General features: G+C 42.6%; 1 protein-coding gene across 5 annotated transcripts in view; it reads right to left on the bottom strand.

Annotated features, from left to right (window-relative positions):
- Window positions 1–14,291, bottom strand: part of CGNL1 (cingulin like 1) — a 163,755-nt gene that overhangs the window by 77,175 nt on the left and 72,289 nt on the right. For all 5 annotated transcript variants that reach the window (XM_082617716.1, XM_082617718.1, XM_082617717.1 and 2 more), the window contains 4 exons: window positions 13,474–13,575; window positions 12,793–12,941; window positions 10,664–10,799; window positions 1,285–1,497 (listed from right to left, as the gene is read on the bottom strand). In XM_082617716.1, the coding sequence (XP_082473842.1) occupies window positions 1,285–1,497; window positions 10,664–10,799; window positions 12,793–12,941; window positions 13,474–13,575 (600 nt within the window). The remainder of the gene's footprint in view (window positions 1–1,284; window positions 1,498–10,663; window positions 10,800–12,792; window positions 12,942–13,473; window positions 13,576–14,291) is intronic.

Raw genomic sequence — 14,291 nt, 5'->3', positions numbered from 1 at the left:
CACTTGTAACGTGACAGCAGAGGACCTAGAAACTTCCAATAAAATCTCCTGCATCCCATGTGTGGCATAAGTTTAATTTTCCTTACCGTCAAATCACTATAAACATGCCAAACACCATCCTCAACTACCCTTCAATGAATAAACCATGTTAACTCAACCTTTGATATAAGGTCTGAAGATAATAAAGACATGATGGGTCCAAAGGAAAATTATTTTACTCAGCAGCCTGTTGGCATGTCCCCCATGAAGCAACAGCACATAAAGGCCAAGAGCAAGGACACCAGGCTTCTGCACAGAAAGGAAATCAGGCAGAAAAAAGAGACATGTCCCTGCAAAGCAATGAAAATTAAATCAGTTTCGCTTTTCTCCCTCAAACTAAACCAAATCTCAAAAAAACTAAGATAGGCAAATCAACGTTTTTTTTTTAACTGTCTGTTATAATAACCCCAAGCAGACTATTTCCCAAACATTTTATTGTTATACAACAAACCCATCTTTCAACTTCTTGTCATTTGCAATTACCGAGCTGTAACTGAAAATCAGTGAGTCACTATGCAGCACAGGGGAGAGGGCCTACCAGCTCTGAGCTATCACTGTAATCATCACAGAATAAACAAACAATATCAAGAGTTCTTTCTTCATCATCTTTAACCTATATATTGCAGAGACTCTAAACAATTTATACTCTGTAATTCCCCTCTTTCCCTAAAGATGGCATGATATTTCACAACATTTTCCCCTTCATTTTCCCCTTTTCTTTAACAGCCCATGTGAGGCCCACACCAAAGACCTCAACATAATTTAGAATCTATTTGCAGGAGCCAAGAATTCAATTAAGAGAAAAATTATCTTGCAAGGGTTTGGGCAATTCAGCCCATTAACCCTCTTGTAACTTTGCTGAGAAAAGGACATGAATTGTCTAACAAAAGGTTTCATAAGTCAGAAGGAACAGGCGGGGGCGGGGTGAAGGATTCCAGAAATCTGGGTCCTGTCTGCAACCCCACCCCATTAGCAAAGTCACGCAATGCCCTAAGCCACCGACCTTTAGGAACCCTGGAGGGGTTCACTCCTGGGCTTTCTAAATCTCACCGCATGTAAGAGCTTCTAAACAGGGTCCTTAACAATTTTTAAGTTTACAAACTTAAAACGGTCACCAACAGAACTGCTGAGTTTACTGTCTGTGAACAAGGTCTGGATCAATCATCTGATGAAACTGAGTTTCACCCTGTCACGAAAAGGAAGGCAAGCAACGGACACCCCCTCCACACTCTGGCCGGGACCCACCTTGGTGGCCTCCTCCACGCTCTCCCGCAGGGCCCGCAGCTCGGCGTCGTACTGTTCCTTCAGCCTGTCCATCTCCTGGTCGTGACTGGAAACCTCTTCTTTCAGGGCTCCCTTCAGGGCGGTGAGTTCGCGCTCCCGCTTTCTCAAGAGGTCTTCCTGCTCCTCTTTGGCGATGAGTAGATGTTGAAGGTCCTGCTTTGCCTGCAGAAGCTCCTGGAGGGAGGAAACGCGGGCAGGGAGGTGAGGATGCTGAGCCACCCTCCACCTCCTCTCGGTCACCGGCACACACGGCCCTACCCTCGCCTGTCCTCCGCACTCTCTCCTCCCGTACACTACACGCTGCTTTAGCCCTTCTCCTCCTCTCCCCTTCCCTTCCTCAGAGGCCACCATCCCCCTTGATTTGACTATCTTAGCTTTTCTGAGATTTAATTTGAGGGAGAAAGGGAAACTGATTTCATTTTCGACGCTCTGAGGGGCCAGGTCTGCTTTTTCCATCTCACGTCACTTCGGTGCAATGGTCTGTAGCCCTTGCTAGTGGCCTTCAGGAGCCGTTGCTTCGTGGGGGGCATGCCGACTTGCTGGCCTCGCTTACTTCACCCTCAGAACCCTGCGTGTTGTCAAACCCTTAACCCACAACCCGAGTCCTCAGGATGCCCCTGCCCCATGCTGAGCAGGCACAATATTCACATGTTCTCCGCCTTCACTGCCTCATAACCTCACTGTTCATGAGCAAAGTCACAAAACTGAGGCAGCAAGTTCCGCTATAAATCGCATCACCTAAACCCAAGTGTGTCCTGCCAAGGCTGGGCATTCCTTTCAGGTCACCATCTCTTGTCAGACCTGCTCAGCTCCCCTCAAGCTGAGGTTCATCCTCCCCGGCAGACACCCCTACTTTGTACTCAGCCAGGACTTGGGCTTGACCACCCAGCTCCTCTCTGGACACCAGGGTTCCTCCCCCCACAAAGCCACTTCACAGACAACAAGCTTTCTCCCCTGCCAGCCTGCTCCAAGTCTTTACTCATCAGCTGTCTTTTTTTCTGTCATTTTGTTCCTTTCTGTCTCCTTGAATCTATGTCCTTTTCCTCAGGGCACAAGGATCCTCTGAGTCAAGGGCAAAAACAAACAAACGAAAAAACAAGCTTTTCCACCAAACGTTTGAAAGTATAATTTCTGTTCACTGCCTCTACTCCTTGACCACCTCGTCACTCCTTACTCTCTTGCAAATGGCTTTTGTTCCTAGTCTGCTAAGCCTGTCCCCTCCAAGGTTGTACTGACCTCTTCATCTCCACATCCAATGGCCTTTTCTCAGTCCTCACTTTTCTCAATCCCTCTTTGATCCTCTTCACCTGTCCCCTTGGAATTCTCTTCTGCCTTGCAGTTCAAAGACATGGCATGCTCCTGTTTTCTTCCCTCGGGCCACTTTTTCTGTGACAATCTTTTCTGGTTTTTCTCTCCCTCTTATTGAAAAGCTAAAATGATCCCCAAGAATGTGACTTTGCATTCTTCATTCTTTTTTGGCAAGCTCATCTAGGTTTTTTTTCCCCCCAACTTTAAATTCTATATAAATAACTCCCCAAACCTTTACCTCCAACCCTTATCTGAGTCCAGACCTGCGAGGCTCATCCATCTGGATGTCCCTTGGGCACCTATGATTCCGGAGGCTTAAGTTTCTCAGTGAATTCTTCAAGTCCCTTCCTCTCCTCTTCTTTGTTCATTATCCTTGGGAAGGGCAGTGCCTGCTCAGGAGCCTGGCAGCAACTTCGATCTCTCTCGTCCTTGTCCCTCACAACCAAAAAGTTAGTTCTGTAACATCTTAGGCCCTTTCCCTCACCTCTCTGGTTTAGGCTCTCATCACCTCCAGCCCAGGTGGTTTGCAAGAGCTGCCCAGCGGCTCCCAGCCTCCAGTTTCTCACCTGTAGCCTCTAGGCCATCACCCACACAGCATCCTCTGTCTGGGATGCCCTTTGTCCCTCTCGGTCCCATGTCTCTCTGCCTTTCAGAAAACCTCTCAAGACTCAGATACTGTATGACCTCCTCCACGAAGTCTTCCTTGAATCCCCTTCCTGAATACCCACCACACTTATGCTGTGCTTCTCATAGCACTTAATACTTCTACCGTGCAGTCCTTGTATCTAGATTTTATTTTCCTATCTCTCTTGCTAGATTATCAGCTCCTTGAAAAAAGGACATAGATCTGATGTATATTTCTGATGCATGGATCAATGATATTGGGAGTGGGCCTGTTCTGGACATAAATCAATTAACATGGGCAGTACAGCAGGAGTCTGGAGATGTCAGAATTCTAAACTCATCTATTCTTTCACTGGTGGCTTCTAAGTAAATACACATCCTGTCCTCTTGGAGCTCCTGGCGAACTGAAGGAATGGCTGCCACCTGGGACCCGAGGCCTCAGCGATGATACACTACTTTCCATTTAAGAAGTGGGTCACTGATGAGGGGATGAAACTATCTGTATCAATTTAAGAATAACTGACAATGGAATCTCTTTCCTTTACTCTAGGCATGTACATCCATTAAACCAGGGGAGCCTCTGCAATCCCAGGGTAGAGCTGCACTGCACAGACTAAGAATTAGTCCTTCAAGAATCTAGCTAGCAAGCACTAATAAGCTTAGAAGAAACTTCCAGAGACTCGTCTAGGCAACTAGAGCAACTCTGGCTCTTCCAAAGCACCAAACACAGAACACATAAGTAAATTTTATGAAAATATATCCCCGTCCTGATATTTGTCAAAGGAGATGCCCTGTGCTTCCCACTGTCCAGTCCCTCCTTAGGGATATTAGAGACACCCGCAAACCCCCCCCCACATCACTGTTGCTATTGGCTATCTCTCTAGGCCTTCCTGGAGCCTCCTGCCAGCTTCTTCACAATTGCCCTTGCGAGCCTACCCCCATTTCCTGCTCTTATTTTCACACATTTCTCAATTGTTTTAACGATAACTCAGTTCCTCTTCCCACACTTATCTTTTCCAGGATATATCTGTGTTTTGCGTTGCCTTTTGTGTACTGCCACCAATGCATGTCAAGAACCTGTTTTTATGGTCCATTCTACACCAACATGCTGTTATCTGTGTCTGGGGCTGTTGCTTAAGTGGACTCTGTTGCACAAATCCAATCAGATTATACCTCACCGTATCACTGAGTAGCACTTGAAGCTTTCCAGGGTAGAGACCGAAAGGGACGGGAGATTTCAAAAACTTCACTTCATCACCTCGGTGGCTTTACTTCCAATTATATCAAGCCAAAGAAGTGAGAAAAAACATATAAACCTCAAAATACACGTGTACATCTATTAGAGATGCACATGCCTCTCTGTAGACTCCAATCAAAGCAAACAAAGGAAAACTCTGGGCACTCAGAATCAGTACTTTCAAAACCTATACACATCCAGGCTAGCTGCACACATGAAAGTACAAGAGATAGAGACCTAGTATGGATGTGTATTTGGGGGTGGGTACAGGGTAGGCTAAAAAAATTGACTGTGTTTGGTACTTACTACATAATAAGAATTACGCTAAGCATTTCTAAAAATCATAGGAGATGAATATTATTATTCTCATTCATTTAAAAAACAAAGAACTGGAGCTCCGAGACGCTAAGATGCCTAAGATCACGCAGCTTATAAGTGGTAGAGCCAAGACTGGGACCCAGATTGGATACCAATGCCCGTTCTCTTCACTACACAGCCTCTGCAGGCCTGACGACAAAACTACACACTCAAGAAAGGCTGAGGAGCGGGCAGTTACTCAGTCTCTCAGATGCAAATGAACAGTATATTGAGTTCTGCTCAAGTGCTTGTAAGGAGGTCCACCTTTTTAAACTAGAGCAAAGAAACCTGCCCAGAACCTGAAAAGACAAGAAGGAAAGTTGAGAAGAAAAGGAAGCATGCTCTGGGCCCCAGCTGTTACTAGCAGCAGCCAGTGGCTGTCCTGACAGCAGGGGCACCAAAAGATACAGACCAGAGTGTCCAGAGTAGCAACTCATTTGCCAACAGAAAGTTTCACTTCACACACCACCCACTCACAGGTATTCCATGTCAAAATGAGAAAACAGGGCTTCCCTGGTGGCACAGTGGTTGAGAGTCCGCCTGCCGATGCAGGGGACACGGGTTTGTGCCCCGGTCCGGGAAGATCCCACATGCCGCGGAGTGGCTGGGCCCGTGAGCCATGGCCGCTGACCTTGCGCGTCCAGAGCCTGTGCTCCGCAACGGGAGAGGCCACAACGGTGAGAGGCCCACGTACCGCAAAAAAAAAAAAAAAAAAGAGAGAGAAAACAAAACTGATCTAGACTCTCTTTTGTATAAAAGCTTCCCAGAAGTTCTACAGAGTCCCTGTCTCTGGCCCACACTCATTGAAAGGAAAAGTAAAGGTCTTTTATCAAAACTATAGCTGCCAAAGAATTATGTTATTTTTTTCCCCAGAAGGATGGCCTAGAAAGTGTAACACAGTTGATGAGAAACATGATTTTTCTGTTGCTTCTTTAGTAAAATGTGTATAATGTTCAGTAACATCACAACACAATAAGCTTATAATTATTCTAGAGATGTCATTTCTAAGCACAGCCTATCCCCAGACCAATAGGATTTTAAAACCAGAATAGTTTACTGATATCTAAGTACTTGCATCTTGGTAAATGTCAGGGATAAAGCACCACGAGATTCTGTTGGCCCATCTGTCAACACTACAGGCTCCCATCAAAGACAATCTTTGGTAATTAGAAAAACCCACCGTCATGAGGCTTAGAGAGATGTTGCATGTTTACCCATCACTCCAAGAACAGAGGGAAACACATTCATGGACAAAGAAGTGACTGAAAACTTGACCTATAATTATTTTTGTATCTTGAGTTCAAAAAGAAATTCGGAACCATCAGTTGTTTAACTAAGAAATAATAGTCATCCTATTCTTGGTCAATTATTTGGCTTCTCCTAAAAAAACAGGATATTTTCTACTATTTCTTCCTTTTTTCCTTCCTTCTTTCCTGTCTTTTTTTTTTTAATGATTTTATTCTCTCTTAATGTTACTTTACTGACTCCATATAGGGGTCCAATGTTATTGAACAGAATGTGAAGTATTAAAAGATATTTCATGAGAAGTGCGCGTTATGCAGGCCTCACAAAATTTAGGGCCTTCAAGCTTTTTCAAACATTAAAAAGCAGAAGTGTTTAATGTTCATTGTGTTTAAGAGTCTGTTCTAAGCCAAGTGCCATGGAAAACTTGGCTACAACTATAATCTGTTATCAGATTCCCCCAGGCCACTTTTTATTAAGATATGAAGAATAAACTGAAAGTGACGAGGAGATGGGGTTTATTAGTGATATAGAAACCATAGACCATTTTTAAAATGTTGCTGACACGTCAAAGGAAACTGATAAAAAGAGTGAGGACAATTTTCCAGAGGGAGAGAAACCCACTTTGGCATAGAGAAGCTAATTGTGTCCTAACTTTTCTTGCAGAAAGGCAGCAATAGATGATATAGCTTCCATTACAGGAAAGAGGCAAATAACCAGAAAACCAGCAACACCAGGAACATTTTTAAGAAAAGATGTATGCTGTTTCCCTTTCCTGAGTCTCTCATTATTAGCCTCTGCCTGAAAACACATCACCAAAGCTGAAGCTCATATCCCAGTTACCACTATAGTCAAAAAGCTAGTTATGTTCAGTTAATATATGCTCACTATACTGTGTTCAAAGAGGCAAAGAAGCTACGGTTCATTTCAGAATTATTCCCTTTTTTTTTTTTTTAAATGGTGGCATTTAAAAAATAATTTATCTTTTCTTTTTTCTTTTCTCCTTTGGCCACACAGCACAGCATGTGGGATCTTAGTTCTCCGACTAGGGATCGAACCTGTGCCCCTTGCATTGGAAGCACAGAGTCTTAACCTCTGGACCACCAGGGAAGTCCCTAAAATTAATTAAATATTGAAATTTATTTATTCATTTGCTCTGTTGCTTGGCACTATGCTAGGCATGAAATGTTGGAAGAAGCAAAGATGATATGCTCTTGAATGAGCTGGTTAGTAAAAGAAATAGAAAATCAGAGCAAGCTCAAATGCACTAAAACAGAGAATCTAAAAGGACAGAAAATACCTGGAGAAAGGACAACTAATTTTAGGTTTTAGTTACTAGGAAAATTCAGCAACTTAAGAGACTTCCTGATAGCTAAGATAATATCTTTCCCTTTTAGAATCAGTGAGGTGTCCACACAAGGAATCATAGACTATGGCAAAGTCTTACCTTCTATTTCAATGTGTTTTTGAAGCTACATTTTTATCAAAAGCCATAACCTGTTCAGTGACATTTCTCTCCTTAGGAAATTTTTCTAAAGAAGTAAAAGGATACGTATAAAAAATTCAACATATTTTCTCATAATTTTAAAAAAAAAAAGAAGAAACAACTTAAATATTGGAGGATGGTTAAGCATATTGTGGGGTATCTTCTTAAAAATGAAATATGAAGACTATAAAGTATCATAAAGAAAAATATTTCTGACATATTAACTTTTAAAAGCAGGTATCAAAACTGTAGAGACACTATATTTGTTCCTACATTATAGATGAAATCTGTCAATGAATAGGGAAACAAATAAAAATGTAGGAAAAAAACAGTTTGTTAAGGTATTAGGAAAATATGTGCATTTCCGCCCCCCCATTTTTAAAAAATCTTTATTGAATTTGTTACAATATTGCTTCTGTTTTATGTTCTGTTTTTTTGGCCGAAAGGCATGTGGGATCTTAGCTCCACAACCAGGGATCGAACCTGCACCCCCTGCTTTGGAAGGTGAAGTCTTAACCACTTGACTGCCAGGGAAGCCCCTCACCCCCCATTTTAAAATTTCATCTTATGTGATTTTCTTAACACTTCAGTGATAAATACACATATCTTCAAAGCCCCATCCTCATGTACCTTGTCTTTGTAACCCTGAGCCCTGAGAAGAAGACAGAGCTAAGAGAAGCAGAAGATTACCACAAATGCAGTGGTTTTTAAGGAATCTTTGGATGAAAAGAAATACCAGGTGGTAAGGAGCAGGCCTGAGGCTTTCTCAGGAGAAAGTGGTCTCAACAGAGACAAAGAGATGGTCACATGGGGGGGAAGAGAAAATGACCCCCTCTGCCCTCGTGAAAATGAATTCATGAGAATGCCTCTGCCCTGCGGCCACAAACGCTCCACTCTCCTCTCCACCCCTGCCAAGTCATGGGGAAGAGAGATGCTAAGTCCTAAAGATCAGGAACAACAATCCCTCCTGGGCAAGGACTTCAAAAGTAAACATGGAAGAGGGTGAGAAAAAACAATGGACAGCTGAGACAGAGGAAGCTACAAGGAATTAGGAGACAGCAGCTTTTAACCCCAAGAAAAGGACCAAGATGAGATCCAAGCCCTTAGGGGAAAAGCAGTAGAGAGTGAAAGTTAAATACTAACAAGTTACCTTTATTTTCTCATGGGTTTTTTGTTTGCTTGTTCTGGCTTTGTTCTAAATTGTGTATCATTTACTTGTTGGGCTGTTCCTACCAACCACAGCTTTTATAAGCTAGCTAAACTGAACTAAACTTCAAAACTAAGCCAAAGACACAGGTGATGCTAAAGTTATAGCAAAGATTCACTTTGTTATACAGCAGAAACTAACACAACATTGTAAAGCAATTATACTCCAATAAAGATGTTAAAAAAAAAGTTATAGCAAATATCAAAATATCTACACAGCACAGCTCTTCTTCTGATCGTCAATTAGATTCATTCCCCAGAAAAAAATGTAAACGTTCAAAACCTATTCTTGCTCTCTAATCATTTCATGCATGTGTATCTAACACCTCAACAGGTAATCTAATTCAGAGAAGACATAATAATTGTCTCTGAAAAAAACTGTAATAATTAACAAATGGAAGCAGAAGAAGGAATCAACCTTATTCACTGACTCACAGACTGATAATATCAATAGGGGATAGACTGATATGGGCAGAAGCCAGATTGGCGGCCTGTGTATAGAGCAAGTAGATTCATTCATTTACTCACTCACTCACTCATTCAAAATGCCATCCATCCAGCCGTCCACCAAATATTTCCTGAGTGCTATATGTCCTAGCCACTGGAATAACTGCTGAGGATATAGTGCTAAGCCAACCATCACCAACTCTGCCCTCTTGGAACTTACAGTCTCATGGGGGCTTTAAACAAATAAAAACCTGTGATAAGTGGTGTATGGGCATTAATATAATACTAATGTCTTTTAAATGTTTTTTCATAATAGCATTACTTACAAAGTATCTTTGCTCAAAATTTAACCTGAATCTATTAGTGTTTAGATCTAAACTCAAATTTACTAGAAACACAGGGGACAGTGGAACAAGTTATTGGACACCATAAGGAAACAATTAGAAAATCCAGAATGTGGAGCACTGGTCTGGGCTCTTCAGAAGTGGGATGGGAGAAAAAGAGCAAGGAGTAGGGGATGCAGGGACAAGGGAGGGTATACTAAGAAAAGTGAACTCTGAGAGAGAGAATAATGAAAGCAATGTGGGATTCCTGACTGGATTCTGGCTTCTGGGAAAAACAACAACTAGCAAATACTCTGGAGGGACAGCTGGCAAATAATGAATAAAGACCATATATTGGGCCTCCCTGGTGGCGCAGTGGTTGAGAGTCCGCCTGCCGATGCAGGGGATACGGGTTCGTGCCCCGGTCTGGGAGGATCCCATATGCCGTGGAGCAGCTGGGCCCGTGAGCCATGGCCGCTGGGCCTGCGCATCCGGAGCCTGTGCTCCACAACGGGAGAGGCCACAACAGTGAGAGGCCCGCATACCGCAAAAAAAAAAAAAAAAAAAAAAAAAAAAAAAAAAAGACCATATATTATATTGTATATAATACAACATAGGAATTAATTTTGCAGATGTGATAATAGTATTGTGGCTATAAGAAAATTCCCTAATTATTCAAATGCATGCTGAAAAGTTTAGGGGTGAGACGTGGTTTCATCTATAAATTACTTTGAAATGGTTCAGCAAAGATGAATAGATATAAAGCAACGATACTCCAATGAAAATTAACTTTAAAAAAAGATGGATAGATGAATAAAAAAAAGAAAAATGAATGGATGGAGAGAAGAAAAAAATGGAGTAAATATGGCAACATGTTGATAACTGTTGGATTTGTATTGGGACTCTACGGCAGTTAACACATCATTCTATTTTTCTGTACGGCTGAAAATTTTCCTAAGACAAACTATTGCATATGATGCTCTCACAGAAGGGAACATAGGGACAGGTAGAACAAACAGACAACAGAGTATGGCTCCCAGTTCCCCCACCCATCCCATACTGTCCAGGCAGACAGGGCCTCTCTTGTCACCTGACCCCAGCCCCGCTTACCTCAATCAGAGCCCCCTTCTCCCTGTCCTCGGATTGTTTAGCACTGTCCAATTCATCATGCATTTCTGAGAGCTGGTCCTGGAGATCCCTGATCTCAGTCTGGTGCTGTTCTCGTTCCATCTTCACCTGGAACAGCCTGGCAGGAAAGGAAGCCCATGAGAGAGTTTCTCCTGGCCTCTGCTTATTTTCATCCAGTCTGCTTTCAGAGCTTCAGATCATCAAGCAGAGTCATCTAAATCCCCAAGGAGCCTCCCATTTTCTGTTCTGCACTGAACAGAGAATCACAAACCAGAAAGGCACTGGTAAGAACTCATGTCTACAGTCTAATCTGCCCAACAAGAAGACAAGTGAGAACTCAAACCAATGTAATGGGAAAGGTTATACAGTGACATTTCCTCCCCAAAAGGAGATCACAGGGTACTAGAATTTGGACATAGAAGATAAGGAATCAGGAAAAAGAGCACAACTTTTATGATAAATGTTTTCATTAAAGCCACCCCACTCCCTATCAGCCTATCCCACCCCATCCCCAGTACTCTAGACCAGGAGAGTTATCAAATTATGGCCCATGAGCCAATCTGGCCCACTGCCTGCTTTTGTAAATAAAGTTTTACTGGAACATAGCCATGCTCATTCATTTATGTATTGTTTATGGTCGTTTGCACAATACAATGGTGGAATTGCACAGTTCCAACAAAGACCATATGGCCCATAAACACTACAGCATTTACTATGTGACAGAAAAAGTTTGCCAACCTCTGCTCTAAATGGAACTCACAACTATTCTACCTTTTATTTTGTAAAGTCTTTACTGCACTCTAAATTTTGATTTTTTTTCTTACCAACCTCTTTTCTGAAATTAACCTCTAAGAATGTTTCAAAAGCAAACACTACACCATCAAAATGGCAAAGGTAATCAAATGCTTTTATGATACAATGTCCTGTTTTTCTTGAATTTCCCTCTAGATTTCACTCCTGCTTAACCTCTCACTTAAGTCTTCTGTCATGGCCAGTGGGCTTCATGGCACCATCCATTTTCACACCTTTGTTTCAAATCCTCTTGTCACAGATTTTAACACAACATGATGGCAGGGCCATCTTGGGCTTGTCTTTTCCTTCTCTGAAGACCCAAAAGAAGTATATAAGCACTGGTCACAAAACTGGTCAGCACTGGGCTTCCCTGGTGGTGCAGTGGTTGGGAGTCCGCCTGCCGATGCAGGGGACGCGGGTTCGTGCCCCGGTCCGGGAGGATCCCGCATGCCACGGAGCGGCTGGGCCTGTGGGCCATGGCCACTGGGCCTGCGCGTGCGGAGCCTGTGCTCTGCAACGGGAGAGGCCACAACAGTGAGAGGCCCGCGTACCGCAAAAAAAAAAAAAAAAAAAAAAATTGGTCAGCGCTATCCAGGACAAAATTCAGAACGTGGGAGACTGTGGAGGTCATGTGACACATGCTTTTTAGAGACTGGGCCCAGGCTCTTTGAGATGTGTCCTTAGATATCACCACTCAGGATTCCTTGCTTCTCACTTGATTGCTCTGAGATCTACTCTAAGGGCTGAAACTTTACAAATATCCTTTGAGGTACACAAAGAACTTTTAAATCATTAAATTCATTCTGCTTACCAGTCTACACGTCACCAGTTTTATAATTTTATAAGAATAAGAGGGAGAAAAGGAAGGGTCAGCAGCCCTATAAAGATTTGGAAGGTTGAGCAGAATTAAACGGACAAAAAGGATCTGGCTTGGGCTTCCCTGGTGGCACAGTGGTTAAGAATCCACCTGACAATGCAGGGGACACAGGTTCGAGCCCTGGTCCAGCAAGATCACACATGCCTCGGAGCAAATAAGCCCATGGACCATAACTACTGAGCCTGAGCTCTAGAGCCTGCAAGCCACAACTACTGAAGCCCGCGCACCTAGAGCCTGTGCTCCGCAACAAGAGAAGCCACCACAATGAGAAGCCCGCGCACCACAATAAAGAGTAGCCCCCGCTCGCCGCAACTAGAGAAAGCGCGCACGCAGCAATGAAGACCCAATCCAGCCAAAAATTAATTAATTTAAAAAAAAAAAAGTGTCTGGCTCCATTGGTACAGGAAACCAGGAAGGGCACAGGCTCTGGGCCAGAACTTACTCCTCCAGGTGTCTCCGGAGCTCCCCTTCACTTCCCTCCAGCCGCCGCTGCAGCTCGGCATTCTCTTCTACCTTGCTTTCATGTTGACTTTGGAGTGCTTCTAAGTTTGCTTTCACTCTGTCTCTCTCTTCTTTGATGTTCTGCTGATTCTAATAAGAATATGTGATGTTAAAGTACCTCCACCGTACATTAATGTCATCCCACTGAAGCCTCCTTCTAATCTCTGATGGACTCCATGTCTCTGCACTTAGATTATTAAACAACTTGATGGAACTATGTAATAAAGGCATGGGAGTTCGGAAGTAGAAAGAACACTAAACACTTAATGAATTGTAATACTTCTAAAAGAGAAACACAAACACAGCTAAATCACATTCTGCTCTTTCTATTACTTAGTCCAGATGTTTTGTATACATTTAGTTTCCAATTTGCCTGTCTGAATCCAACAGCGTTTCTATTACTCTGTCAAAGCCAACATTCTCTATGTGCTTTGGTTACTTTAAAAAAAAGTTCTTTGGGCAGCAGGAACTAAATATACAGGAATTTGCTCAGCGATGGGAAGAATGTTTCTTTTGGGAAAAAAATTTGTTTTCACTTCACTTGGGCAACCCAAGGTACTTAAAATATTCTTTATCAATCAAGACGGAACCGAGTAAAATAGCATAAAGAAAAATCAGATACCTTGACTTCTAGTTGAAGCTGTCTCTGAAGTTCAGCGACTTCTGTGGTCAACTTGTTTTTCTGTTCCAAGAGATCCTTGACTTCAGATGAAGAATTAGAAGCCTACGATTAATTGCAAAAATATCCTAAGTTAAATGTTCAAGATGCTTTTTTTTTTTTCTTGCATGAACATTAACAACAGGATGACACTCTCAAAAGGATTCGGCTAAAATCCTACAGCAAAGTGGTTAGAAAACTACAACTAAAAGGGAGGGGAAAAGGTAAAAGCAGAAATCAAAACCAGAAAAGGCGATGTCTTGGCTCTCATGCACCTGAATCCAGGTGTGAGTCATGCATCAACTTAGAATGAGGTACTTCCTCATCTGCTCCTATGAAGCAGACCAGAAACCAACAGTCAACAGAAACACAGCACTTCCAATTTTCTTAGGCAAAATGAGAACAATCTATCTTAGAAATGTTAATCTAACCCAAGGAGGGAAATTGTAGATTGTTCTTTCCCAAACAAAAACTGCCTGCTTCGTGGCTTTCCAATATGGTCTTAGCCCATTAAGGGAGAGGGTTCTCTTGCACGAAATCACTTAACTGACACCAAAATATAAAACTCCAAAACCTTTGCCAGCAAATAATCAGATTCATAAAGTGAGAGAGAAGGGGAGTAGAAAAATGTGGGCAATTAAGCAGTCACGGCACTGTGATCAGAGCCAGAAGTCTAAGAGCCTAAGTTCATTGTCTCATTATCTCTGGCTTGATTAAGAAGCAGCAGCTGCTTAACTGGTCTCCCGTCCTCTAATCTTACCTCTCTCCAAAAACTACAAAGA

Source organism: Mesoplodon mirus, assembly GCF_964341445.2.
Source record: "Mesoplodon mirus genome assembly, chromosome: 4".
NCBI lineage: Eukaryota > Metazoa > Chordata > Mammalia > Artiodactyla > Ziphiidae > Mesoplodon > Mesoplodon mirus.
This window is presented reverse-complemented; position numbering and strand designations above follow the sequence as displayed.